At 32.1% G+C, this 26,157-nt stretch overlaps 1 protein-coding gene across 1 annotated transcript; it reads left to right on the top strand.

The window, feature by feature from the left end:
• Positions 1 to 14,855: 14,855 nt before the first annotated feature.
• Positions 14,856 to 18,475, top strand: LOC133187628 (proprotein convertase subtilisin/kexin type 5-like). The gene is made up of 3 exons (XM_061323047.1): positions 14,856 to 15,031; positions 15,649 to 17,547; positions 18,395 to 18,475. The coding sequence occupies exons 1-3, from the start codon at positions 14,885 to 14,887 to the stop codon at positions 18,473 to 18,475; spliced, it is 2,127 nt and encodes a 708-aa protein (XP_061179031.1). The 5' UTR covers positions 14,856 to 14,884.
• The last annotated feature ends 7,682 nt before the right edge of the window (positions 18,476 to 26,157 follow it).

Below are 26,157 nucleotides of genomic sequence, written 5' to 3'. Positions count from 1 at the left end.
TTAACATTTCAGCTTCAGTTATTTCACGTAATAAAGAAAGCAACCAAGTTCCGAAATCTTCATGCTAGGCAATGGAATTGTAGATCAGGCAGATACTGCTTATATATATATATATATATATATATATATATATATATATATATATATAAATTGTATATTTACCTTTATTGTTCAAGATTTGGTCATGAATTTGTAATTGTTCCATTCAGCACAAAACAGTCACATTTATATGAAATCGTCATAAAAGTACACTTTTGAAACACTCCTAAAATACCTGTGTTCAGGAAACTGAGAGGTCATCTAGCCTGGTTTCCTTTCCCTAAATTGCTTAGTGTTCTCTGTGACCTTGGCGTGGATGAGGCAAGGAACAAGGAAAACAGACGCCGCGTATATCAATACGGCCAATAATATTTAAATTCCCAACGCACAATCCACCAAGTATGAATGTAGGGTATATTATAGGGAAACGAACAATATCAACTGTTTTCACACAAAAAATAAAATAAACACATTGCTTTCAAGAAAATTATTGATCATATTGAATTGAGGTGATCTGTCCCTCATCATTTTACTGTTTACTTTCCCGCTGCGTGAAGTCCTGTTTATTCAACCCGTTGTATTGGATAGCATTGCGGCCGTGTCATGCTGTTATTTCTAAATTTTCTCAGCAGCTATATCTGTTATCTATCAAACCTAAGAGCATTGGAAGAAATTCTGTGGATTTTCTCAGGTGTAGCCTTAGGCTGAATTTGATCAAAGTGCAATTAACGCTAATCTTTATATTACCCATGCGAGTGTTGCGAGACAAATGATGTCAGCAGTGTTGAGGGAAGGATCAAAAACTTTTACAGATTGTAAAATTAAAGCTTCTAAACTTAATTCTCAGAGAACGATTTGAGGCCCTTTTTTTTGGGGGGGGGGGGGGGGGGTATGATTTCAATATCCTACGGGCTCAATAATAATAATGAATTTAAAATGAAGCATATAATTATAGGAAATAAACGAGTTAACAATAAACAAAGTAAAACAAATAAGAAATTAAAATAAATGTTCGAATCTGTAACCCTTAATTTGATGGTAGAAGGTATAAATATGTCGTAGGTTACTAATTTTACCCCATTTCATTGACCACGGAAGTAGTGCAAATTAAAAACACAGTTTTCCCCCCCTTAAATATGTCTAATGATGTATACGGGTGGATTGGGCTGAATCTAGGGTATAGAACGAAGGGAGAGTGTGTGGTGAAAAGAATTAAAATTTAAAATATTGAGAAATGTTGCCTTTGAATGCTTAGTAGAAAGGGTGTAAATAGGTCATGTTTTCCTTCTTCTGAAGGGGTAAGTGAAATATGCATCGTATGGGGTACATGTAACTCGCTGTGTCCTAGAGGGATTTGCACATCATGAATTCTCCTTAGATTCAGAAATATTTAAAGGCTATAATAAAAAAAAATCGCTAAATTCCAAGAAAATTTTAATTAATTTTAAATAAAATTGAAATAAATTCCACATGCAAAAATGTAGAAGAATGCGTGGTAGCAAAATAATTAATCATATCAAAGGAAATGAATGCTAAAATTATCAATGACATCCGAAGAATATATTTGTAAAAGTATTTTTTTTCCTTAGATCCACCTCTCCAAGATTCTGCCATCAATTGTCTCAAATCACTCTTAGGGGAATATCAGTGATAAGCGTTAATTGCACTTGTATTGAGTTCAGCTCACAGCTAAATCGGATGGGATTTCTTGGGATGCACAAGCTGCCCTCTTTGAATTTGGTGATTTTTTAAGGTCATTGAATTTCATTCCATTATACTAAGTTACTTGTTTTACATGTACTCTACTGCAATCGCATATGCATAATTCATTCACGTGGCAGTAATTATTGCACTGTTGAAAATGTTTTTTTTTCAGAATGTAACAAAAATCATGAACAGTTATTCCTTTCCTAGGAAAGTTCATCTATCTATACTGCTACTCCTTTAAGTTAAAAAAGAAAAAAATAAATTTAAAAAAAATAGATATTAAAAAAGCAATATTGATAGAACTTTATTCCGAATTTTAAAAAAAATGATTTATGAGTACATAATTCTTAACATTAAAAAAAAAACCTTTGCATTTTTGTGTATTTCTTTATATCTTGTAATACCATGCTAAGCAATAAAGTGTAAAAGAATTTTTTTTCTTCTAAATTAATTGACTGAATTGCATGGCGACTTCTGCAGGATGGGCGATGCGATATCATTGCCTTTGAGTACTAAAGCATACATGCTGAGCACACATTGCTACTAATCGTTAACTAATGGGTTGAAAATCTGATAGCCATCTATACTTGGCTACGCGGGTTGTTTGGTATAACGTGGAATAGAGAAAGTCATTGTAAACGATACGTTTTTTAACTAAAATAGAATGACCTTGACTATGACAATCGCAATCATCTCGGACCTTTCCGGCATAATCGATTGTCGAAAATGTCTGCTAAGTAACAATTCTGTTCTTTGAAAATTTTCATAAATAATTCTGCCTACATGTGCAGTGTTTAAATATTCAATTATTAAAATTAATCACAAAAAATGTTATCATAAGAAGTTAGATGAGATTAATACTCGAAAACCACTCGGAAATTCCTTTTTTTCTTCTTTCTACTTATCAAATGTACGATTGCCGATATGAGCTTGTTTAAAATAATGGTACACGGCCTTTACCATGTATACCTAAGGTTTTATTATTTTTTTTATACATGTACATTTCTCTTAATCTGTACATATACGCATGTACCTGTATACAAAATATAACGTGTTATAATTTCGGAAAAAGACATGTAAAGATAAAAATATAAACAGAAATAGATAGATTTCGTCACTGAAATTATGGTACATGTTTAAATTTTTTGTCTATTATTCTTTCATTAATTTTTGCACTTGACATCTGATACTCCGCAAAGAATACAGCTAGGAAAGGTAGACACCGGCATATAGAAAATCATTAGAAGGTGGATATTTTTTTCTTTAATTTTTAAAATGATGTACAATATATTCGAGTTGTAAAGTCAAGAACACGTTCTATCAATATTGCTTTTCATTAGCTATTTCTTTAGTTTATTTTTCTCTTTTTCAACCTAAGGTTGTGTCAGTGTAGAAAGATCAACTGAAAAAAGAATAACTGTTCATAATTTTTCACATCTTTGAAACCACATATTTTGTAAAGTCATGGTAACTGCCACATGAATAGATGATGCAATTGCAGTAGAGTATATGCAAGATGTCACCAAGTTTTAAGGAGGGCAACCTGTGCTTTTTATAGATCAAGATATGGATGCTGAGAAAATGGAGAAATTATCTTAACTTAGGTCAGTTTTATGACATGGCCGCAATGCTATCCAATAAGAGGGCTGATTAACATCTGGAATTCACGCAGCGGAAGAGTAAAGTAATGATAAATAGATCACTTCAATTTTTCTCTCGCAACCACCCATTGATAAATTCACTCATTTTCCTTGAAAGCAATGCGTATAGTTGATTTTGTCCATTTCCCTGTAATATACACTACATGATGAATAGTGAGTTGGGAATTTAAATATTATTGGTCGTATTGATATGGCCAGCGTTCATTTGCCTTGTTCCCTGGCTCATCCACGCCAAAGGTCACGCAAATTAGGGAAAGGAAACCAGGCTTGATGACCTCTCAGTTTTGTGGACGCAAGTACTTTAAGAGTGTTTCAAAAGTGTACTTTTATCGACGATTCGATACAAAAGAGACTGCTTTGTGCTGGAACTGAAATACAATTTCAAGTCCAAATCTTGAACAATCAAGGTAAATATACAATTATATATATGTCACGATATATGTATGTTTTAGGAAGTATCTGCATTTGAATTCGTTCCTGATCTACAATTCCAATGCCCAAGCATAAGGATTTCGGAATTTGGTTTCTTTCTTTATTAGTGAAATAACTGAAGCTGAAATGTTAAACACCTTAACCAACATTTAGGTGTAGTAAAACTATCTGCATATGCTATCAGTTACCTCTTTCACTTCCCCTTAAAAAACGTCCATGATGGACCTAGAGGGCATCAGTAATACATGTAATTATATGTCCTGTCTGAACTTTTCTTATTACAAATACAATACTAAAGTAAGTGCATTTAACTTTTTGATTATCTTACGATTTAGACCCATATCACGACTGAGCATCATTCTCAAAAGAAACATTTATAAATGAGTGTGTGTTGGGGGATCTTTAGATGAATGCAATTTCCATACAATATAAACAGAAAGACTGTTTTACAAAAATTCGGAGCAGGCACCTGCTTCTCTAGATCTACTCTAGTGCGCAATATTAAACCAGTCATATCTGTCAAGAAATCATATATAAATGCCTAAGGCTTTGGGAAATTGAAGTTTATGAGACTTAAAATTTTCATCCATAGGGCGACTATGGTTTGGTTCAGAATATGGTTGCCAGATTTCCTTCGAAAAATGTACTCTACAATCTGTCTATTGTATCAGCCAAGAGAAAAGCATAGTAGCGGAACTTCGGTCAAAGATAGTAAAGGAGGACGCTGTTTAAACAAAGAAATCGTATTCTTTTAACAGAGAAAGAAAGATGCCAGAGGTTTTTTTTTAATGTTTTTGTATGTTTTTCTATGTTTAGAAGGCGTAATATTATGTTAATTTTAATATTTAGCTTTTCCAGCTTGCATGATATTTAGATAAAACATGTAAAAGTATCGTTTGTAATATAAAAATAATATTATTCATATTCTTTTTGTCATCAAGATGTGATGTATGCTTTTTTCTGTAAACAATATATACAGGATTAATTTATTTTATGAGAGGAAATTTACCTTGAAAATTCTTCATTTTTCAAAAAGTAATATTTGTTTCATTTTGTGAATTATATAAACTGTATCAGTGATATTCTTAGTTGGGAGGGGGGGGTTACCCCGTAAAGTCTTGCTATCATCGAGTTGCAATGTTTGTTCTAAATATGATGTAAACTGTATCAGTAATATTTTTGAGAGGAAATTTACCCCGTAGATTTTTACTACCTCCAAAATATTGCGAAGCATAAATTTTGTATCAGTCATATCCTTTGGGAGGAAATTTACTCCGTAAAGTCTTTCTATCTAAAAGATGGGTGTTTTTGTTTTGAAACACTGTATATAAACTGTATCAATGTTATTTTTGAGAGGAAATTTACCCTGTAGAGTTCTGCGATTTTCGAAGTGTAATATTCGCTTTTATAAGAGTATTGAATACTGTATTAGTGATACCATCTTTGGGAGGAAATTTACCCCGTAAAATCTTGTCTTACTTTCTAAAAGATTGGTGTTTTTGCTTTGAATTAATATTTGGAAACTGTATCGGTGTAATTTTTTGAGAAGCAGTTTACCCTGTAGATTTTTGCTATCTTTAAGATGTTGTGAATGTGTTATTTTCTTTGGGGGGAAATTTACCCCATAAAGTCTCGCTATCTAAAAGATGGGGTTTTTTTTGCTTTTAATCACTGTACATGTATATAAACTGTATCAATAATATTTTTTGAGAGGAAATTTACCCTGTAGATTTTCGTTACTGCCAAGATATTGTGAAGCATAAATTCTGTATCAGTGATACTCTTTTGGGGGAAATTTACCCCGTAAAGTCTTGCTATCTAAAAAATGGTTGCTTTTGCTTTGAATTACTGTAGGTTAACTGTATCAATGTCATTTTTGAGAGGAAATTTAGCCTGTAGGTTTTTGCTATCTTTAAGCTGTGAATCAGTGATTTTCTTTGGGGGGAAATTTACCCCGTAAAGTCTTGCTAAATTGTCAATATTTCCTCCAAATATTTACATTTCAGTTTATTTGTGACACTAGATCGTGTTTCCATTAGAAAAATGCTGATTTTTCACAATCTTATCAATAAATATCTTACAAAACTGTGTTTTCTGTTGGATTTTGTCAATACCTAAGGGCAAAATGCCTAAAACAGAAAAAAAGATTTTCTGTTTTGATTTTGGAATACGTTATACGTAACTTACCTTCAAACAGTTTAATATCTAACAAGAGTTGTTTTACAGCAGTAAAAACCCCTTAAAAATTTTGAACAAAGTTCTAAGTTTATAAAGTATCTCTATTTGATAATGTTTACCTTTTGTACAGGTAAACTCTCACGCCGCTCAGGGAAAAAGAATGACTTCGGCACGTGGAGCTGTGCTTTATATACTACTGACCACAGGTGTGTTTACGTCACACAGGTCATTTTTTTAGCTTCTTTAAATTGAGATACGCATCGGAGATAATGCTACATGATACCCTCGTAGAGCCGAAAGGCGATATGTAATAGAATGATAATAATATTTGTCTACCGGTGTCAAAGCCGCCGTGTGCACTTTGTCATGATCAGACAAAGTGAAAAAATCTGTAGACAATTCAGTGAGGAAATAATGGTCTACCAATTTGTATAATATGTCAGTCAGCATTTGACTTGTCAACATTCGACTTTATGATAAATTGTATTTGTTAACAAGGTCATTGTATAGACCATAGAATTTACGAAATGTTGACTTCAAACGAGACTTTTGATATCTTTTCATCATCATCTTATTTGTCAATAGATTGTATCGTTTAAAACAAATCGTATGTAGTGAGTTCTCTACAAATCAACTCCATATGCAGATGCTAACAGTATATTGCTACATGAATAAGAGAAGGTGACGATAGAATAAATGAAATCACATTTTTCATAATGTTTTGTTGTTAGGTTGTGTCTTTTTCTAGTAAAATATCCATATATGAAACAGATGAACTTAACTTCAATAAGTTCAGATTCATTTGTAATGTCTTTTATTTCAAGTTCAAAGGGATATATCAATTCAAAATATTAATGAAAATATATATTGTGAAATGATAAAACGTCGTCACGTATCTAAAATGTCGAATTGAAGGTCATAGCAAGAAACTTCTTCTTTTCTTGTAGAGATTTTTGAATAAATTTTGCTTCATATGAATATAAAAATAGGTATGTAAATAAAGGGACACAATTATAACACATAGGAATACCAACAGATTGTTGGAAGAATCAATTTTCAAAAACTATATACATCTTAAATTATAGATATTGTTAATCAGTAAGTAAAGAATCTTTTATATACATGTATATTTTGGACTACTTACATAGTGGCTTTTTTTTTAAATGCAAAATAGTTTTGTAAATGACCAGTGACAAGGTATGTGAATAAACGAGTTTCATTTGTATTGAAAAAGCAACTAATCTATGATGTAAAAAAAACCCTGGACTTTAATTTATCGTGGAGAAAGGTTGTATAAAGTGTTGAAAAGGCATAAACTTTGATGTAATTGAATTTAGTAAAATTTCGTGATTTCAAATTTTCGAAAAGTTCCTCGGAGTTTTTAAATATCCACATCTAATTAACACTACTTTCTCGAATATGTTTAGTACTCATGAAGTCTCTCCTTCACTGTTGTTAATATTTAAGTGATAAATAAAGAGGCTTGGTAGAACATTTACTGCATGGAAACTGCATTATATATTTGTTTCTGAGGTTTTTCATGTAGTTTAGGAATCCAATATAGGTATTGTAAATAATTTTAAAAACTGACACATGATTTTGAAGAACTTCCGTTTTTGAAAAGGAACCTTAAGTTCAATTAGCACTCGTAGAATTAAATCCAAGTCTCTCTAAAATACAATTAAAATAATGAGCCTCTTGAATTTCAAATTTTAAAACTACAATTTGTACACGAATATTCTTTTCTATGCTTTTCTAAAGCTAGAGTGGAATAATTACACAATAGTTTTTTTTTTTTTTTTTTTTTTTTTTTTTTTTTTTTTTTTTTATTTTCAACTGCGTACAGTTGACCGTTAAGCATTTAATAGAAAGTTGACGTGAAAATAATGCAGAAGTTAGAAGATTTACATTATATTTTAATAAATATACCAAATAATTCTATATTGATAGACCTTGAAAAAATAATATCTTTTAAAATAGAGTATGCTTTCTAAATACAATTCAGGCAAATATCTGAGATTTTTTTTTTTTTTTTTTTTTTGGCTAATTGCTTTACCTCAGATGTTTTAAATATTTTTTTGAGGATGGTTGACAAAAAATATTCATGAGGTTTATTAGCTGCAATAATGTAGCCCTCTTTTTTTTTTTTTTTTTTTTTTTTTTTTTTTCCGTAATGGTACAAATGCGGGGGTGATTCACTACCGCACAAATTTCGGCTCAAATTATCAGTAAGTGGGTATTTTATTAACATTTCCTTATTTTAAGCATAAATATCAATGTTTATGAAAAAAATATCACATGGAATGCTTTTATTTATCGATGTTTAGTGAAACCAAACAACACAAACATTTATCCACACCGATATTTACCGCCTACCTGTACATTGTACCATCTAGCGTTAACCGATATTTACCTTATAAAGTGATTCTAAATTTCAATCGAAAGTCTCAGTACATCACACAAGAACTGTCATGGCTGCTGTGGAGAACGACTGGTAAACACGCAGATTTAGTTTACTTGGTTTTCTCGTATGAAGGGCTATGTTGTTGATAGAAATTAAAAATTCTGTCTTTTTGGAAGTAAGTTGAATGCAAAAACAATTTATTTTGCCTGAAGTCGCCCGTATCTAAAAAAATATATTTGCACCATTACGGAGATGCAGTGGAATTGTAGGATTTGTAGCCCTCATCTCAAAATATCAGATTAAAAAAATCGGAGAGGGCTACATTATTGCAGCTAGAGGTTTATTAGAAAGTTATTCGATGTAATGTAAATTTTAAAGACTAAAACAGTTTGTGATATTAAAGGAACATTCCGACAAAATCATTCGTATTGTTATCAATATTTCAAGTGTTTTCAAAGGAAGATTTTATGTATGGAAATAAATGGTTAACTCACGACCTTTTCCACTTTAAGAGATACATTCAAAACTTCTTTAATATAAAAGATAAGATTGATTAATAGTATGTTGTTTTACGTCCCATTCGAAATTTTTAAACTCATTTAGAGATGTCACCATATACCGGAGAAAAGATTAAAATTAGAGCTACACTCGACACTTAGGGCCATTGAGCAGTGAGTGTTCTTTATCGTGCCAACGCCGTGTCTTTGCAAAACGGGACCTCGGTATAAAGGGTCTCATCCGAAATATCCGTGTCTTTCACTGCCGATTTCGGGTGCTTAGCGAAGGAACTGTGACTGCCTTTGTGATAAGAAAATATTGATGCCAAAAAGAAAAAAATAAATAGATACAATAATCACATTTACGTTAAGCAGCTAAAGTGAAAAAGTTCTAATGTTACAAAAAATGTCGAAGGTTGTACATAGTGCTCGGAACGATTTGGAAATTGGCTTTCAATTTCTTTAAAAATTGCATATCGCAAAATGAGGAAAAATGTATACAAATTAAATTGAACATTTCTGAACCTTCATCCTTATCCACTTATCTGTAAAATTTAATGGGATTCCCTAATGTACCAGAAAAAAGACATACGACTAATTATTAACAGGAAAGACAATGGAAGTCATTCATTATTCACTGAGTTAAAAAAAAATGATTTTCCATCACTAAAACTCCGCAGATATGTACAGTTTCTCAGGTTATTCTTCATGATCAAAGAATTATAATGGAAAACCTTTTTTTCTAAACTTTCATTTCCACGAATAAGCAAGCTATTTGCAAAAAACTTCTAAAGATTTCTAAAAATCAGTCATATGAATACACTTTTTTTTCTGAAAGGTGAAGATAAAGAAACAATAAGCAATCTCATAAATCCTATAAAGAAAATGAATTGGACAAAAACACAGATGATGCTCAAAGAATAAATTAGGAGAGAAGAAGAGGAAAGTGTTTCTTAATTTTCTTCTTCAGAATCTCTAATGTTAAAATTACTGTATAGTTCGTTGCAAGGATGCCCATTATCTAATTCTCTATCTGCAGATAGAGATCATTCCATCTTTAAATTTATACAATAATTGTTAAGTGTTCAAAATGTTAAAGAAATGTCAAAATTAGGGAGAGTTTTGTTTAGCGCTTCACAACGAAGATTAGAACCACTAAATTTTGTGTAGCATATAATATGTATATACATATTTAATATATATAACACGGAAAGAATCGAATAGTTTTGTATATGTAGGTCTATATATGTATACATACTGAAACGCAAAAGAAACGCAACATCATATCTTAGGGGGAAATAATACATATAGGATATAATTTTGTATCTAAAAAGTAAGGACTTCTTCAACTTTGTAAATATCGGTAATTTAACGATTGAATGATTTTCATACCATTACCGGAAGTTAAATTTGAGTCTGCTTAACAAATATCAAAAATTGCATGTTTAACAAAATATTTGGGAATATTATGGGGTTTTAAGGAATTGTATCTGTTTATCATAAGTAAACCAGCAATGTTCCGAAAAATGAATTCACCTATCTTTTCCGTAAGCGATGCCAAGGCTTCCTGAAGAAGGCATTTCCATTGCTCTAGCTGGAAAATCTCAAAATAAAGGTGATGGAGAGTTGCAGAAGCAAATATGACCTATATCACGCCTCAACAGGCTCTTACGTATCATTAGCATGAATGACAGCCCTTGGACCGGAAGTCCAAGGGTTACTACTTTGCGCTTGGCTACAGAAAATTCGACCTCATCATCTGGAAAACAGGCATTTAAAAATGGCAAAGAATATTTCTTTCGCTCAGATCTCGCGACTGATGAACCTATTGCATCGTAGAAATCAAGCTACAATTGTTGTGTATGGCAGACTTGCACGCTGTAATTGAATGGCCGGGGTGGGGGTGTTTTAACAGTCATGTGTTACTTTCTAAAGTTAAAAGATAATCATTTAACATTTTAATCAAATCTTTGATGTTTTCAAATCAAGTTTTACCTTAGTGTATTCATTTATGAAAATCATTAGATGAAAAATTCAAATATTTGTAGATTACTGCTTGTTGCGTTTCTTTTGCGTTTCAGTATATATATAATGTAGGAAGTCTACTGAAATTATCATGTGTTACTTTTCGTTTGTATATTTTGTATCGTACTATCTGATGTGCCATACGGCATAAGGAAAATAAAGAATTGAATTGAATTGAATCTTTTGATTTAGGGGGGATCTGATTTCTTCTTGTTCAGTCTGAGCTACGCTGTTTTCTAAATTTCTATTGAAATTTGTTCGTTTTTTCCAATGTCTGTGACAGAAGCTTAACCGATCGAAAAACTGACAAAGATTGGTGAAAACAACACCTCTTTTAATTAGAGCTAATAAACAAATTAAGTTATTGGCCTTAAATGATTCAGTATTTCAGATATCGAAAATTTTCAGCATTACCTGTGTTCAATATCTCACTTCATAAAATCATTGTGACTTTTGTCGAATCAATTCGTTGCTATTCTGCAGGTAGTCTTTGAGTTATCTTCCTTACAGTGCTAGAATCAACACCGATGCGTTTCAAAAAAAAGCATCCTATGAAATGAGATGTTGCGGTCATAATTTTGTTGTACATGTTATAAGCACTGTGAAGTCCTTTATTCCATTTAGATTTTTGTCTAATTGAACGAGTCTAAATAATGCAGACGCTCTCATAGGTTAATTGCACATATTTTCAGATATTATTGCAAACCTTAAAGTAATATTTACTATTAATATTTTCAACAGAAATGACTGTTAGTTTTGCATCGGTGATCTTTCGTTTTGCGAAGGAGTCAGTTGATTTTGCAATTGAATCTGTTGATTTTATTTAAAGCTGATTGTTTTGTATTTCGTTTTGCATATAGAATTGTATTTTCTTCACTGATAAAAGGTTAGGCTTTGCCTATCCATGGTGTATTTTGTGAATAAAGTAATAAAGCAGAAATCAATTTATTGGTAAAGAAGCTTGATAAGGCTAAAATAAGCTCATTTAATTGCTGTTTAAATGTTTTTTTTTTTAATATACAACCTAAAAGTACACCCTTTATTTAATAAGGAATGTTGAATTTTTGAAATGTCGTTTTTGGATTTTATTAGAACTATTGAGTTGCTTTTCAAATACACTTTTTTTTAGTAATGTACATCAAGAAATTTGAATTTTTCTATTTATTGACCAAAAATGAAACTAAGATGATAAAGAAAATTCAGATAAAGTAATTGTTATTTCTATTTAATGGTTAAATTTCGAATAATGTTACATGTAGAAAGTATTTAGAGCTATGAGTTATTCTCAAAAGCACAAAGTAAGCAGCTTGTCATTTAAATGTAAAGGGGAACCACTTGACTCAATTCTTTGTACTTTTACTAGCATACCTTTTTTTTATTATTTTTTATTATGATTATTTTTTAATTATTTGGAGGGGGGGGGGGTAATGATATGATCAAACAGATTGATCAGGTGTAAATTTGATACACGACAAAGGCCATTTTACTTGGTTATTGATTCAATAAAAAATTAGATATTAATTAACATTAATTTTATATATGCCAACAAGCCCGGCTCAGTGCATTATTATGCCACACAAGGCAGTTCCGTCACGCGATGAGCGTTTGGGTTTATGAAGATATAAAGCGATTTCCTCATTTGTAGTTTCACAAAGACATTTGAAAATGTAATTTTTTTCAGTACATTTTCCTAAACGTAAGATAATCCTACGACATTTTTTTTTTATTTCTGGATCACATAGGACACCTTCCAATCACTAAATAAAGGAAAGTCCGCATGCAAGTTTCCTCTTCTTTTTTTTCAAATTTAATGCCTTGATTGTTCTGTGTGCTATTTAATGTTAATTTAAAAAAAAATCGGTAACATTTTGACTCTCTTTTAATCTTTGTACATAATAAAATATTTAGTATTTATCTTTTTACTGCTACTCATTTTTGTTACTAGATATACAGATGCTCACTCCTCCATGACACCTCTGATGTTTTCAGGGGTCTGTATTTGCTCTGCTCTCTGGTTTAATTGGACTATTGAGCATAATTGCATTTACCGCCATGTGCGGTACGTGCAACTTATCGAAGAAGAATAGTCTAAGCGCGATAACTCTGCTCCCCTTAACCAAATTTCCCAAGTAGTCCCAGGTCATAAAATGCGCCTGTGCGCCCATCCTTTCCGCTTCATCAATTTTGAACACCCAACCACTCTCACCCACGGGCACTGGAAGTTATGTAAATATTGAGTATGTATATGCATAAAAAAGGAAGGGTAGGACACTCTTTTTGAGGCAAAATTGGGTTTGGGGTATTGTTGATGTTTATGTAAACGGCCTGATGCGATAAATCCTCTCAATATACTTTACTTACAATGTATATCTTGCTTCGTTTCGCTCTAATGCATTTTATTTGACGAAATAGACGTTTTTACACCTCCAAGTGCCTAAGAATTTTGCTAGACTGCTCTACTTCCGCTTACAATCACAAGTGAATTGAAAGCTAAATTTTGATTGGTCATTCAAACTGTAGAAAATTAAAATCAAAAGCAAAACATATAGTTTTTCGGTATAGACACGTTAGAGCATAAATCTTCGTTGTACAAGTTGTAGTAGTTTTCTTCTGTGTTTCTGCTGGAATAATTTTATGATTCCAGTGCCACATCGACCATCGTCAGGGCTTAAATGACCCTCCCAGACTGCAATTGATGCCGACACTCTGCAGAATTTTGCAACAAGCCATCACTGACAACTTCTGGTTACCTTCCAGGGTTGTCAGCACCATGTGGCTCTTTGTTTTGCAAATGTATGCCAGATTGAGGATTGGCGCTTACTCACTGACACTTGCTATAATGCTTGATCATTGTCCATTGTTTTGTTACCATTGTTTTATTTTGTAATTACCTTATAAGTAAAACAAAATAAAGTTATGACAGATACTGCCATTCTGAATTCTTTATTCTTTCAAGATAATTACTAATGTACTGTTACTTTCATATTTCATGAAATATATAAGAAATAATACAACGGGTAAAAATGCTTAGTCAACATACTTTAGACTAGCATAATTTCTTTTAATACAAATCAAAATTACACAACCTGAAAGAAAAAAATGTTATTGCATGGGTAAGAAGATTATTTTAGGTTTCTTCATATGCGTTTAGAATGCAAGGTTTAATGATATTATGCCACTTTCAGAAAAATTTTTTTACGACAAACGTGAGGAAAAAATCATTTTGTCATTCATCAACCTGAGGAAAACCCAAATTGATGATTCATACCAAATACAGGATTTTCCGAACGAATATGTATTATTTCAAAAACGTCTGTAAAGCCCTGCATGTAATACAATCTCTTTCACAAAACGAAGGTTGACATTCACTGCGCAAAGGATACCAGTTGTCCCAGTTTTATTTTTGCCTTCGTTTTCTTCTCATAAACGTTTCATACACAGGTATTCTATGCTTGACCTACTTATGTGCAAAACACAGCAATCCATTTACTGAATAAGGAAAACCCAGGTAAAACCTCAGCTTTTGAGATATTTCATGCTCCGATGTGCTTTTTTTTTGAAAACCTTAGGACAAGTTCATAACTTCACTTTATGAAATGCAAAACTATTTGGATCTTTTCTGTGTATAAGGAAAATCATCCAAAATATTTTTATACTAGTCACACAATTATGAATTTTTGAAATCTGTAACTTTTTATCTAGATATTTTAGGTAAAATATTTTAACAACTTACAAACCGATTCTCATATCTTTATCGTTATTAATTCAGTCGTTGTTATCGTTATTAATTCAGTCGTTGATGTTTCACCTTCCAGATCCTTCAACATGGTATTTCATCTTGAGATTATATGTATTATTAATCACATTTAATGAAAATTCTAGTGTTTGAACATGTGATCCTCTTGACAAGGGATCAAGGATTCATTTTCATCCATACCTGCATGATCGGCCTATTTTGTTTAGTGTATTTATTTTTTCGTCAGATTCAATGGTTCAAACTTTCGACACAACCACATCGATATAAAATGAGAATCATCGGCTTAATACTTGAGATACTTCAATTCCATGGCATTTTTGTTCACTTAGAGGTAAGGAAAATAATTCGCTTTATATTTCCCTTTAAGTTTTTTTACATTCAAGATAACAAACTTCATTTTTTAAAAATAAAACAGTTTAACAGATGGAGAAAAAATACAAAAATGTAATGCCGTAAGGTATTGTATATGAAATATGTATACAATGCCATAGATGATTTAATTTATTATGGTTTTTTTAATTACAATTGCAAATATTAAATTTATTGGAGGTTTTGCATCAGGTAATAAAACGAAAGGACATATATGTATACATCTTCTATTATTAAAGTCACGCAAAAATAATAAATGCCAATGAAAAAGACACATTAATTGGCTATGATGACTTTTTTCTGAACAATATTAAACCCTGAAATTATTGCATGTTGATGCATTTATATTTTGCATCTCTGCTTTCAAATAAACAGAAGGCAATACATCCTGTCGTTGTATAATTCAGGAACTGACTAGATACGATGTCAATTGCAATAAGTTCATGTTCTAAATATTATTTACATTGTAAACTCATAATTATTTAAAATGAGATTATTTGTTTCTTAAATATGTATTTCAAAATTTTCATGCTAAATTTGTTATGTTTTAATTAAGATTTCATTTATGCTCCTTTTCAGGTTCTTAAAACAAACTGCTTGCCAACAGAAGTGACTGTTACAACACGGATATATAATTCTAAAACACACTTCGTTTCAAAAACCTTTTGCAAAGAAACATGTCCAGGAAATCAGTATGTTTTTCAAGAAAAATGTTTCGACAACTGCCCAATTTTGACATTCAAACAGGACAATGGATTCATAAAATATTGTATAAATAGCCCCAACAGAAACTTAGAATGCCTTAAAGCTATGTGTAATCAGCAACTCCTGTACTGTTTTAATGGATATTGTCTAAATTACTGTCCCGAATATACGGTTGATTTTAACAAAACATGTCTAATGCATTGTCCAGACGAAGCCCCATATATGACAGCCTATTCTTGTGATGGTGTGTGTTACTCTGGGAAAAAGTCTTGTTCGGTAACCTGTCCAAACTCCCATCCATTTGTCTTCCATTCTCGTGATATTAAACATTGCTTAAGGGAATGTCCAGACTTTACAGCAGTTAACGGATATTCCTGCGATACGGTGTGTCCACATGGGCTTCCTTTGCTTTTCAATAGAAGTTGTACAAAGGAATGCCCAACAACAAGCCCACTTATGTATCTCAAAACATCTTCCTTCAACAGGATATGGGTCTGCACCACAAAATGTCAGTCCAACATGGCATCTTTTAAAAATGTCTGTGTTTCTGTATGTCCAAACAATACTTATCTTGATAGTGTAAAGAAGGAATGTGTCGAAAAGTGTGATATTCTTCGACCATATATAAATGCAAATCCAGCTTTGAAATCATCTATTTATCATCAGCAATGCCTTTCCCGTTGCCCTGCTGAAAAATATGTTCTATCCTTGAACAACATAAGCCATTGTATTGTAGAATGTCCGAAAAACTTTTCCTTATTTAACTACACCTGTCTTTCACAATGTCCCGAATCTCATCCTTACAAAAGTATAATGTCTGTAAAAGACAATAAAACATTTTCGTGTGTTGAATATTGTGAAGAAAATGAATTTCTCTATAATGATACCTGCTACAGTCAATGTCCTGCAGATTTGGTGCACTATTTATCTACATGTGTAGAACAATGCTATGGATCATTTCCCTTTTTATATAAACACAACAGAACTTGTGTTGGAAAATGTTCAGAAGGCCATGTACTAAATAGAAATATTTGTGACGGAAAATGCCCTGAAGACCTATTTCATGTTGAAAACGGAATTTGTAGTTCAAACTGTAGCAAAAACACTTCTTTTTATATAGTGTCTGATGTTGGCAAAGTATGTATCTATTCGGAAAGTTGTCCAAAAGAAACAGTTTTGTTGGAAAATACAAAAGAATGCATTCAAAAATGTCCCATGAAAACACATATTGTGATAGATAATGTGTGTTCAAAAGTTGAAAAGTGTCCTAATTCTTATTTTGTCACTCTAGATCCAATGTATGGTTATCGATGTACAACAAAATGCCCGATATCCTATTTCAGTAACGGAAGAAAATGTGTCCGCTGGTGTCCTCAGAACATGGTTATCGTAGATGGCACATGTGTTAACAATTGCACTAGCACAAAGCCATATGGATTAAGAAACGAAAGTCTTAATGGAACCGTTTGTTACTCAGTGTGTCCAGATACGTATGTGAATTATCTGAATAAATGTATCAGCCATTCTATGTGCCTTTTCGGTAAAAAATTTTACATATATGAAAACACTTGCTATCAAAATTGTCCATCACATACGTTTATTAGTGAGATAAATACGTACTTTGTTTGCGAGAACATCAATAACACACCCTCTGCTGTTGATTTAAGCACTTTTGGTTTTATTGGTGTTTCATGTACTTTGTTATTCTACTTAATATGTTGTTTTCAAGGATTACCTCGCTGTTTATTTCGAGACTGTGCTGGTTTTGGGAAGGTAGGTAATATTCAAAGTAAAATAAAAAAAAAATTACAAACTATCAATTTTATTTCAGCAGGCTTTTTTGTATTCTTCTGAAGCAGAATCTACATGAAAAGAAGAATTCTCTTGCTGCTGACCTTCGATTTTCGCAATTTAGATTTTTCATCGACGTATTATCAATTAGCAATATTCATTTTCATTCCTGTGATAATTCGATATATCCAATCAAACTCTAAATTAAAGACACCACAGTCTGACACATCTGTTTCAAACTTGGATGTTTTACTACAGAAAGTCACTGATGGCAAACTAACAACTATAAACTTTATGGTAAACGTGATGACATCAACTTTTTCATCGTCTACTTTATTTATGTATCAATATACCATTATCACCTTCATATGGGGTTGATGTATACCATGTGTTTCGATACGCAAGAGCATTTTCTATGTACGAACATTTTTTTAAACGAGTCAGGCAACTGCCAAATAGGTTGATGATACAGGGTATCAACAATCTCGTTTAAACTCATCATATCGCAAATTTTATGGTCGATACAATGCCATTGTTTGTATTTTTAGCTATCATAAGGCTGAAATTTATACAATTTGTTAGGCCACTAATTTTCACACTGAAATGAGACTTTTCTGTTCACCCGATCATGACAAGGGACCACTCGGAGGGTGTGACTGGTCGACAGGGCCTGCTCACTCCTCCATGGCACCTAATACCACAACTCCACTTCTTTTTTTCGGTGGACCATGTTTGCTCTAATCACAATTTGTATTGTTTAATTGAACTTTTGACTATGATCACTTTTCGTTATCTTCACATTTCAAACTATTATCTATATATTTTACAGGTGTCTGCGACAGAGACAAGAAATTTAATTGCTGCAGTCGACAACAATGGAATAGAGATTGACGACGTTGAAAACCAGTAGTATCTTAATGTATTTATATGCATTTAAAGTTATTTGGCATATATGTGGTATGTTAGTATATATTCAATAAAGGGCTTCAAAAGGAGGTCGACGTTGAACTTGGGAATAAATCTTAGTCTTCTTATGAAAAACAGCAGATCCATGATTAATCATATAAATATGGTAGCATTTTTCGGTAGTGTAGATTCAAATTTGTTTAAATCATGGGCACCGGAGGTAGGGTGGTGCCATAATAGGAGGTAGCATTTTAACATTGCAATATATATTGCAATATATAGGGAAAAATCTTTAAAATTCTTCTGAAGTACAGCTCTGTCATTATTAGTCCTATCAATATGAAAGGTTCTTAACACAGTGTGGATTCAGTTTCATTTAAATCATGACCCCAGATGGTAAATTTGAGCCATAATAGGAGAGTGAGGATTAACATGGAAATTTATTGGAAAAAAATCAAATTTTTCTCTGAAAAACAGCTGAGCTATGAAAAGTTAAAAAAAAAAAATGGAAGAAGTGCCATAATTGAAAAGTAAATTCTACGTAATGCATGTTTTCTGGGGAGAATGTTTTTAAAAAATCTGTATGGGATCCAAACATTCATGGGAATAAAAATCAAACAAAATCTTAAGAAAAGCAGGGCCAATGTGACTCAGGTGAACTCTTAACTGTGTAAGGTATGAGAGGGAGTACGATAAATTTGTATTTCGTAAATTCTTAATATGCTGAATTGGGATGCATTCATAAATCGTATTATTTATGTTTCCGGTTTACGTTACGTTGTAGTTCATACAATATTGTGAGCTTGTGATTTTTCCAAGGTAAACTTAGTTTCCCATTCCAACCCAATATAAAATTATTTTTGATGTATTGCACGTGATGTCGTCAATTATACGTATATTTAAGGTGCAACGTTCACAAGTACACTTCTTAATAATTTGCATTGGCTATGACTACAGTTATCCCATATATAGTATACCCTCATACTCAGTCACTGAACGAATCAAGGAAAGGTATATTTTGATTAAGAATCCGTATGTAGTTTTTATTCTAGTGTGTGCAATACATTTAAGCATAATCAAGCTTTCCAATAAAGATTTGTAACCTATACTGAAGTATAAACCTAAGAAGCATATAACTTATTTCCGAAAAAAAAGTATCAATATTCTACAATGAAATATATCAGTGTATTCTTTGAGTATAAGGAAAATTAACATTTAATAATTGATAAGGATTAAATTTATGTAACCATAAAGGAGAACACTGCCTTATTTTTTATTAAGATCAGCTGCTAGGCTCACTGTTTTGCGTCAATAATAAAAGCAATGATGTACGATCTTATTTGAACAATCGACTAACAATACTTACTCCATTCATGTAAAAGGTGAAGATACAGAACAGTGTTCAATGGTCATATAGTGATCATATGTCAACTCGATGTATCCCAGTGAACTCGAAATAAAAGACACGACAGAGTCTACCACATCTGTTTCATAGAATGTATTTGGCCAACTATCAACTAAACTGTAGGACAAACGAGATATCTTCAGATTTTCAATCGTCAACTTTTCTTATTTTTGCAGTAATATTCCACTATCAACTGCACATGGTGTTTATGTTTCCTAACATATTCGATACTCAAGAAAAGCTCTGAGTACGATCAATATTTAACACAGACAGACTACTGAAAAAATTGTAAGTTGATGTTACAGGGATTTCACTACCCCATTTATAGTCAGCATTTCGTTCACTTTATGGTCGTTATAATGACCTTGTTAGCAAATACATGTAAAATCTATTATGAGATCGTATTTCACTGACATTTAATGCCAATTGTTGGGCCTTTGTTGTTTTTTTTTTAACTTAAATTGACTACGGAATATTCCGTCTAGTACCTGATCAATACATTGGGATCACGGAGGGAGTGGCAGGTCGACAGGGAATGCTTACTTCTCCTAGGCACCTGAACCCACCTCTGTAATTTTCAGGGTTCATGTGTTATGCCATGTTCACAGATTTGTATTATTTGTAATTTTTTTTAGATCGATCACTGTTCTTATCTTCACCTATTTCATTTGGAAACAGACGCTTTAGGTATGTGACAATGAAATATTGCTATAAAAGTGTCAATAGGGAGATTTATTGATGGCAAGAAAGATGTTGCGCACTCTGAGGTGTTTTATATTCAATGTTTAATTGGATGTTTGAGTGAATGAATGAATGAAAATGAAAAGTTTTAATTGATATAAGGTTTAGATGTGTCCACTTGTCGAATTGAAGACCACACCAAGAGTCTTTTCCTCTCAAGAAGAAGTTCTTAAAATTGAAATAAATTTTGCTCGTAAAAATACATAGTCGGGTCGGTTAATAAAGGCGTACAATTTGTGCTCCTGGGAATTCCAACAGATTATTGGTAGACCTGATCTCCAAAGACTAGATATATTCTTCATGAGGAACGCCAGAATCTCTTCAGTATCAAAATCAGTACACTTCAGTGTAGAATCACAAAGTATTTTGGTAGTCTACTGATCATAAAATATAAATATGCCATATTTTTGAGGAAGTAGTTGGCTGTGATGTCATAAACCTGCAAAATTGTTTTCAAACATCGTAAGTTTTTATACAGTTGAATTCAATTTTTTCGAAAAACCCTCTGGGTGGTTTTAGAGTCAACATTTGATTTACTGTACTTCTCCTATATGTTGTAGTAAAGTGCTTCTACAGTTTCTTCTTCACAACAGTAACTATTTTTGAGAAGAGTAAAGATAAAGAAACATTTTCTTGACCTTGATGTACGTTGCAATATAAGCACGGTAGTTTAAATTCACTCATGTTAACTGGGACTTTGAGAATATTTAAAACTGAAACGTGGTTTTGAAGACTTGCATCTTTAGAAAGAGAGCTTACAGTATATGTTGTTTTACCACATGTGGATTTAAAGCTAAGTTCTCTTAAAGTACAGTTGTTATAGTGAAATTTACAAACAAGGACTATGCTGTTGCAAGGTTTGTCAGCTGGAACCATTACATATGTATTGTTATTGTAATCTTTTTAATTCTTTTGTCACTTCACAGTCTACTTCCGACAGGGATGTAAATAGTATGTTTTAACACATACTGGGTTTCATGCAATCTTTTCTTATTAAAACATTTGTTTTATTGACATTTGTATATCTGTGAAGAGCATTGAAACCAATATTTATAAATTTTCACGTTCTGAAATCATCGACATAAAAAAGCAAATTCAAAACTTGGCGCACTTTATGTGCATTTAATGCTAACTACAACGTTTTGATACTTATCATATACAATTCTTGTTATTTAACTTTTGAATATTTCACACTTTGTAACCAACTAAACTTTATAGCCGTGATATTCGATTAGTTACCTTCTAAAATGTGAGCTCGAATTATATAGAACGAAGACCTATAATATATTTATGTGAAACTGGGTTTTCCCCATCAAAATTCAGGTTTTTTTCTGACTTCTATTCCATTGAATTTCAGCGTCGTGGTTATAAAAAAAAACCCTTCAAAATACCATTGACGTAAGTATATTTTATGGGTTTAATCCTTGTGTTATGCATTCTATATTTGTAATTTATCATGCTTCTAAACGGCATAGTCCGTTGTAAAATGTGAAAATGTTGTTTATTTTTTTATTATCGTGCATCGTCTGTATTTTCTTTTTTAAATATTTTAATGTGAGGGAATGTGAATGACATCATATGTAAGATACAAGTATTTCACAAAAGCAATGATATTTCTTGATAACACAAAAGACATGATTTTAATTTAAAGATAATATAATATATATAATATAAAGATATATGCATGTATATGATGAAACTCGTCGAATGGAAAACTCTCTTTTTACATTTCAGTAAATGAAAGCAAGCATTCTGAGAGTATTGCATTAAACGAAATGCAAACTTGATCTGTGACTCATAAAGATACACCCACATACCAAAAATCAGCTGAATATCTGCAAGCGTTTACGAAAAAGTGCGGAAAACCAAGTGGGATAGACTGACAGACAGACAGAGGGACAGCTAGACGGACAGCTAGACAGACAGTTAGACAGACAGACAGACTCAGAGGAAACCTATAGTCCCTTACGGTTTCACCGGTAGGGGACAAATAATTACATGAAACTCGGCCTAGAAACATCTATTTTTATTTGTTACGAATTATACGTCATGTAAATGATAAAGGGCTGAACTTATCATTGAAACATAAAAAAATTGACCACACTATCCAGGTAGTTCTTTGAAAAGACTACAGGAATTTCAAACATATATACTGTATTATATAGTCTATACTGTATTATATAGTCTATTATATATATATATAGAGAGAGAGAGAGAGAGAGAGAGAGAAAAGCTCTGGGTAGTTATTGATTCAAACCCGATTGTTGGAATATTTTTATCACGAAATGAGAATGCGATAAATATGTTTGAATAACTATTTCCAGAACATAAAAATATATGTAGTTAGTATCATTGTGAGACGCCATCCACGTTTTGCTAAAATTAAAAGAAATATGACACCTGAGTAGAGGATTCAGATGCCAATTGTACAGAACCAGCATTTATTGAGACACATTTTGTCTCTAAATACATGTATTTTCATATTTACTCTGGAATATCTAAAAATCTATTTAGACGTTAATAAGGAGTTATAGACCATGTAATCTTTATTGACGACATATTGAAAACGATGTACATCTTTGGATTTTTTCTTTGTATCTTGACACCTAGTAACCAACTGTCTGTGCTATTATGATGAAGATTGAGACATCTAGTTTATGTTTTCAAATCACTTGGATAATGTTATTATGTTCACAAAGGCAATGCGTCTTTAAAGATTTGTCGATGTATTCCTACCGATAATTATACTTTTAATATTTTCAAAGCTTTCAAGATGAAAATAAGGACTACAAGTATGCTGACGCTGACTTTGGTGGTAATAACATTTGGATTTTGGATTTCCGCCATACTCACACCGGGGTGGATTCTGTTTTCAGCTTACATTCCCGTCCCAAATAAGTCTGTAAAGGTATTCGTGCAAATGAATTGTTGTTTTTCATGTGACAAAAATAAGATCTGAAAAATGGTGTTTAAAGGAAAAAAATTCCTGATCTCCAATTCCATTTTAACGTCATCACATAAAGCATATCACAATTATATAAATCAAGACGTTAGTTTATTTTATCTATGCAAATAGAAACAATTTTTGTTGAGTAACAATTCAATCCAGAAAAACGAAATATTAAGTAAATAGAAACCCCTCTTCCCTAACATGCAGTTCACGGTACATTCCGACATATTTGAAATATTTTTCTTCATTTTTCAGGAGCAGATGATGTGGAATAACACAATCTTACACTATTACAAATATTTCTACAAAGATTACGTAATTATAAGACATTTGATTGTTCGAAATATATTTTTGGAAATACTAGAAATATTATTATTGTGATTAAGTGTAGACGAAGAGAGTATACAAGAGAGAAAGAGACAGAGAGGCAAACCTATTACATATATTAATTGTAGCATTATTTTTAGGTTCAACGCTTCATCTTTTGGGAATTAAAGGGAAATTTCTTTTATACTGATATATGCTATGACCTTTATACTTATCGAAATCGAACTTGTCATCGTCGCCCGCTTGGCAACAATTCTCCAGCACTTGTCCTTATTATAAGTAAGTTACATATATTTATCTCTATTCCTGGAAGAGTTCATCATAAAAACAATTTAAGTATTGTAAAAAGAAAAACTGAAATGAGTCCTGTTATAGCTTAATATAAAAGATGTATTTTTTTTCAGGTCAGATGATTAGCTCTGCTGCTGTCCTAGGTCTTTGCTCTGTTACCTTTTTTCTTCTCCTTTTAAACTTTGGATCTTCCCACAGAGTTCTCGCAGCAGGAATTTCTATGTTCCTCGCAGGCAAGTTGTTTTATTGTCTCATTGATAGTAGATTTAGTTCAAATTCGGACAATGGACTATTTTGTGGTATAATAATCAAAACAATGTGCCAGTAGATGATGTAGCAGTCTTTGTATAAATTATGCAGCGAGAGGTTTATTTCCATTAAATATATATTTATAAAAATGCATCATGGCTACTAAGCTTTAAATGAATCTTATTCATTAATTTTTATTATCTGATAGATTTAAATGAGTAAAACCTAACAACTTTTTTGTACCTGTTTTTATACAGCTTTACTTGAATTCCTTCTGATAATCTCTTCGATCGAAAGTAACAAAGAAGGATTAAAGCGTTTTAAACTTCAAATTGGGGACAGTGAAAAGACAGCAGTGGAAGCACTGTTTCCTTATTCCATCATGCTTGCCGGGGAAAGTCTGCTTTTTAGCATTCTAACCATGTATGGGATTTTTGTTTTGTTCCAAAAATTGCGCAAAGAAGTTGGAAACAATTTGATTGAAGACTTATGAAATATTGAATTTTACAGTACAAGAAGTAAACATGAATGCACAATTACCGATAATCACTTTGTCTGACTTTGACCGATATTTCAAATCTTATGGAATTCACTCCAAAAAATTATATTGAAAAAGTTGGCTTTTTCAATTGTGTTAAATGTAACCTACATGTATGATATATTAAATCAAACAAAACAAAATTATAGTCTTGTTATTACTTATAATCGTTTTAACGTTACACAGCCTTAGGTCAAGAGTCAAGTAAAATTAAGTGGTATAAAAAATTCGCTTTGTGGAAAAAGTGAGAAAACGCTACAAAGAATATTCAGTGAGGTTGAAAAATGGTGCAGTTAGTTTAAGAATTATGTAAATCTCGTGGGAGAGAAAACATCAAGTTTCGGTGAGTTTTGAAATAGATTGTATTCAATTTATCCAGGACTATAGGACTAGCTTATATGAATTTTACTACATCTCTAAGAGAAACAAGCGAATTTATTATCCCAAAGTCATCCAGTTATATATGGAAGTGAGCTGGGTGTTCATGATCAGCCTATTGATCATGATATATTTCACTTAGCACTCTACATCCCATTCTATAGAAAACTGATACACGCCTTACAAACATTTCAGCAAATAATTCTACTTTGGAAAAAAGAAGGTGTGACATTGAGATTAAAATGTGTTCGATTAATACGATAGCAGAGGCCGTTGTCTCACTCAAAAAATAAAATGCAAATATATTTGAATGTGAAATGAAAACAACAAAAGAAACCAAATCTATTAGTGACATGTTTGATAGTGTCAAAGTTACCGCTTATACAGAACTAATAGAGGTAAAAGATGCCTCAAGGAGAATTGACGCAAAACTTGGTACAAGTGTTGACTCCTTAGTAAAGAAAAACGACGAACTGCAGGAATCCACCACTGATCACAAGAGTAGATCAATGAGAGACAATTTAGTTTCTGTGGTTTTCTTGAAAGGAAAGATGAAGACTGTGAGGCAGTGCTACATAACTTCTTAAAAATGAAAGCTAAAAATCCATGCTTATATTTTATTTGAGTTTGTTTGTTGTTTAACGTCCCTCTCGAGAATTTTTCACTCATATGGAGACGCCACCACTTGCCGGTGGAGGGCTGCAAATTTTGACCTGTACTTGGCACTCAGGGCCATTGAGCAGTGGGGGATCTTTTTTCGTGCCAGCACCTACTGCGACACGGGACCTTGGTTTATAAGGTTTCATT

This window comes from Saccostrea echinata, unplaced genomic scaffold, assembly GCF_033153115.1.
Source record: "Saccostrea echinata isolate AGI-Se365-2 ecotype Australia unplaced genomic scaffold, CSIRO_AGI_Sech_v1 ptg000015l, whole genome shotgun sequence".
NCBI classification, from domain to species: Eukaryota; Metazoa; Mollusca; class Bivalvia; order Ostreida; family Ostreidae; genus Saccostrea; species Saccostrea echinata.
This window is presented reverse-complemented; position numbering and strand designations above follow the sequence as displayed.

Bases quoted from the DNA above. Each gene is read 5' to 3' on its own strand.
- LOC133187628 (XM_061323047.1), top strand. From the start codon at position 14,885: ATGATCGGCCTATTTTGTTTAGTGTATTTATTTTTTCGTCAGATTCAA. The intron at 15,032-15,648 runs GTAAGGAAAATA...GCTCCTTTTCAG, and splicing joins GCATTTTTGTTCACTTAGAG to GTTCTTAAAACAAACTGCTT. The intron at 17,548-18,394 runs GTAGGTAATATT...TATATTTTACAG, and splicing joins ACTGTGCTGGTTTTGGGAAG to GTGTCTGCGACAGAGACAAG.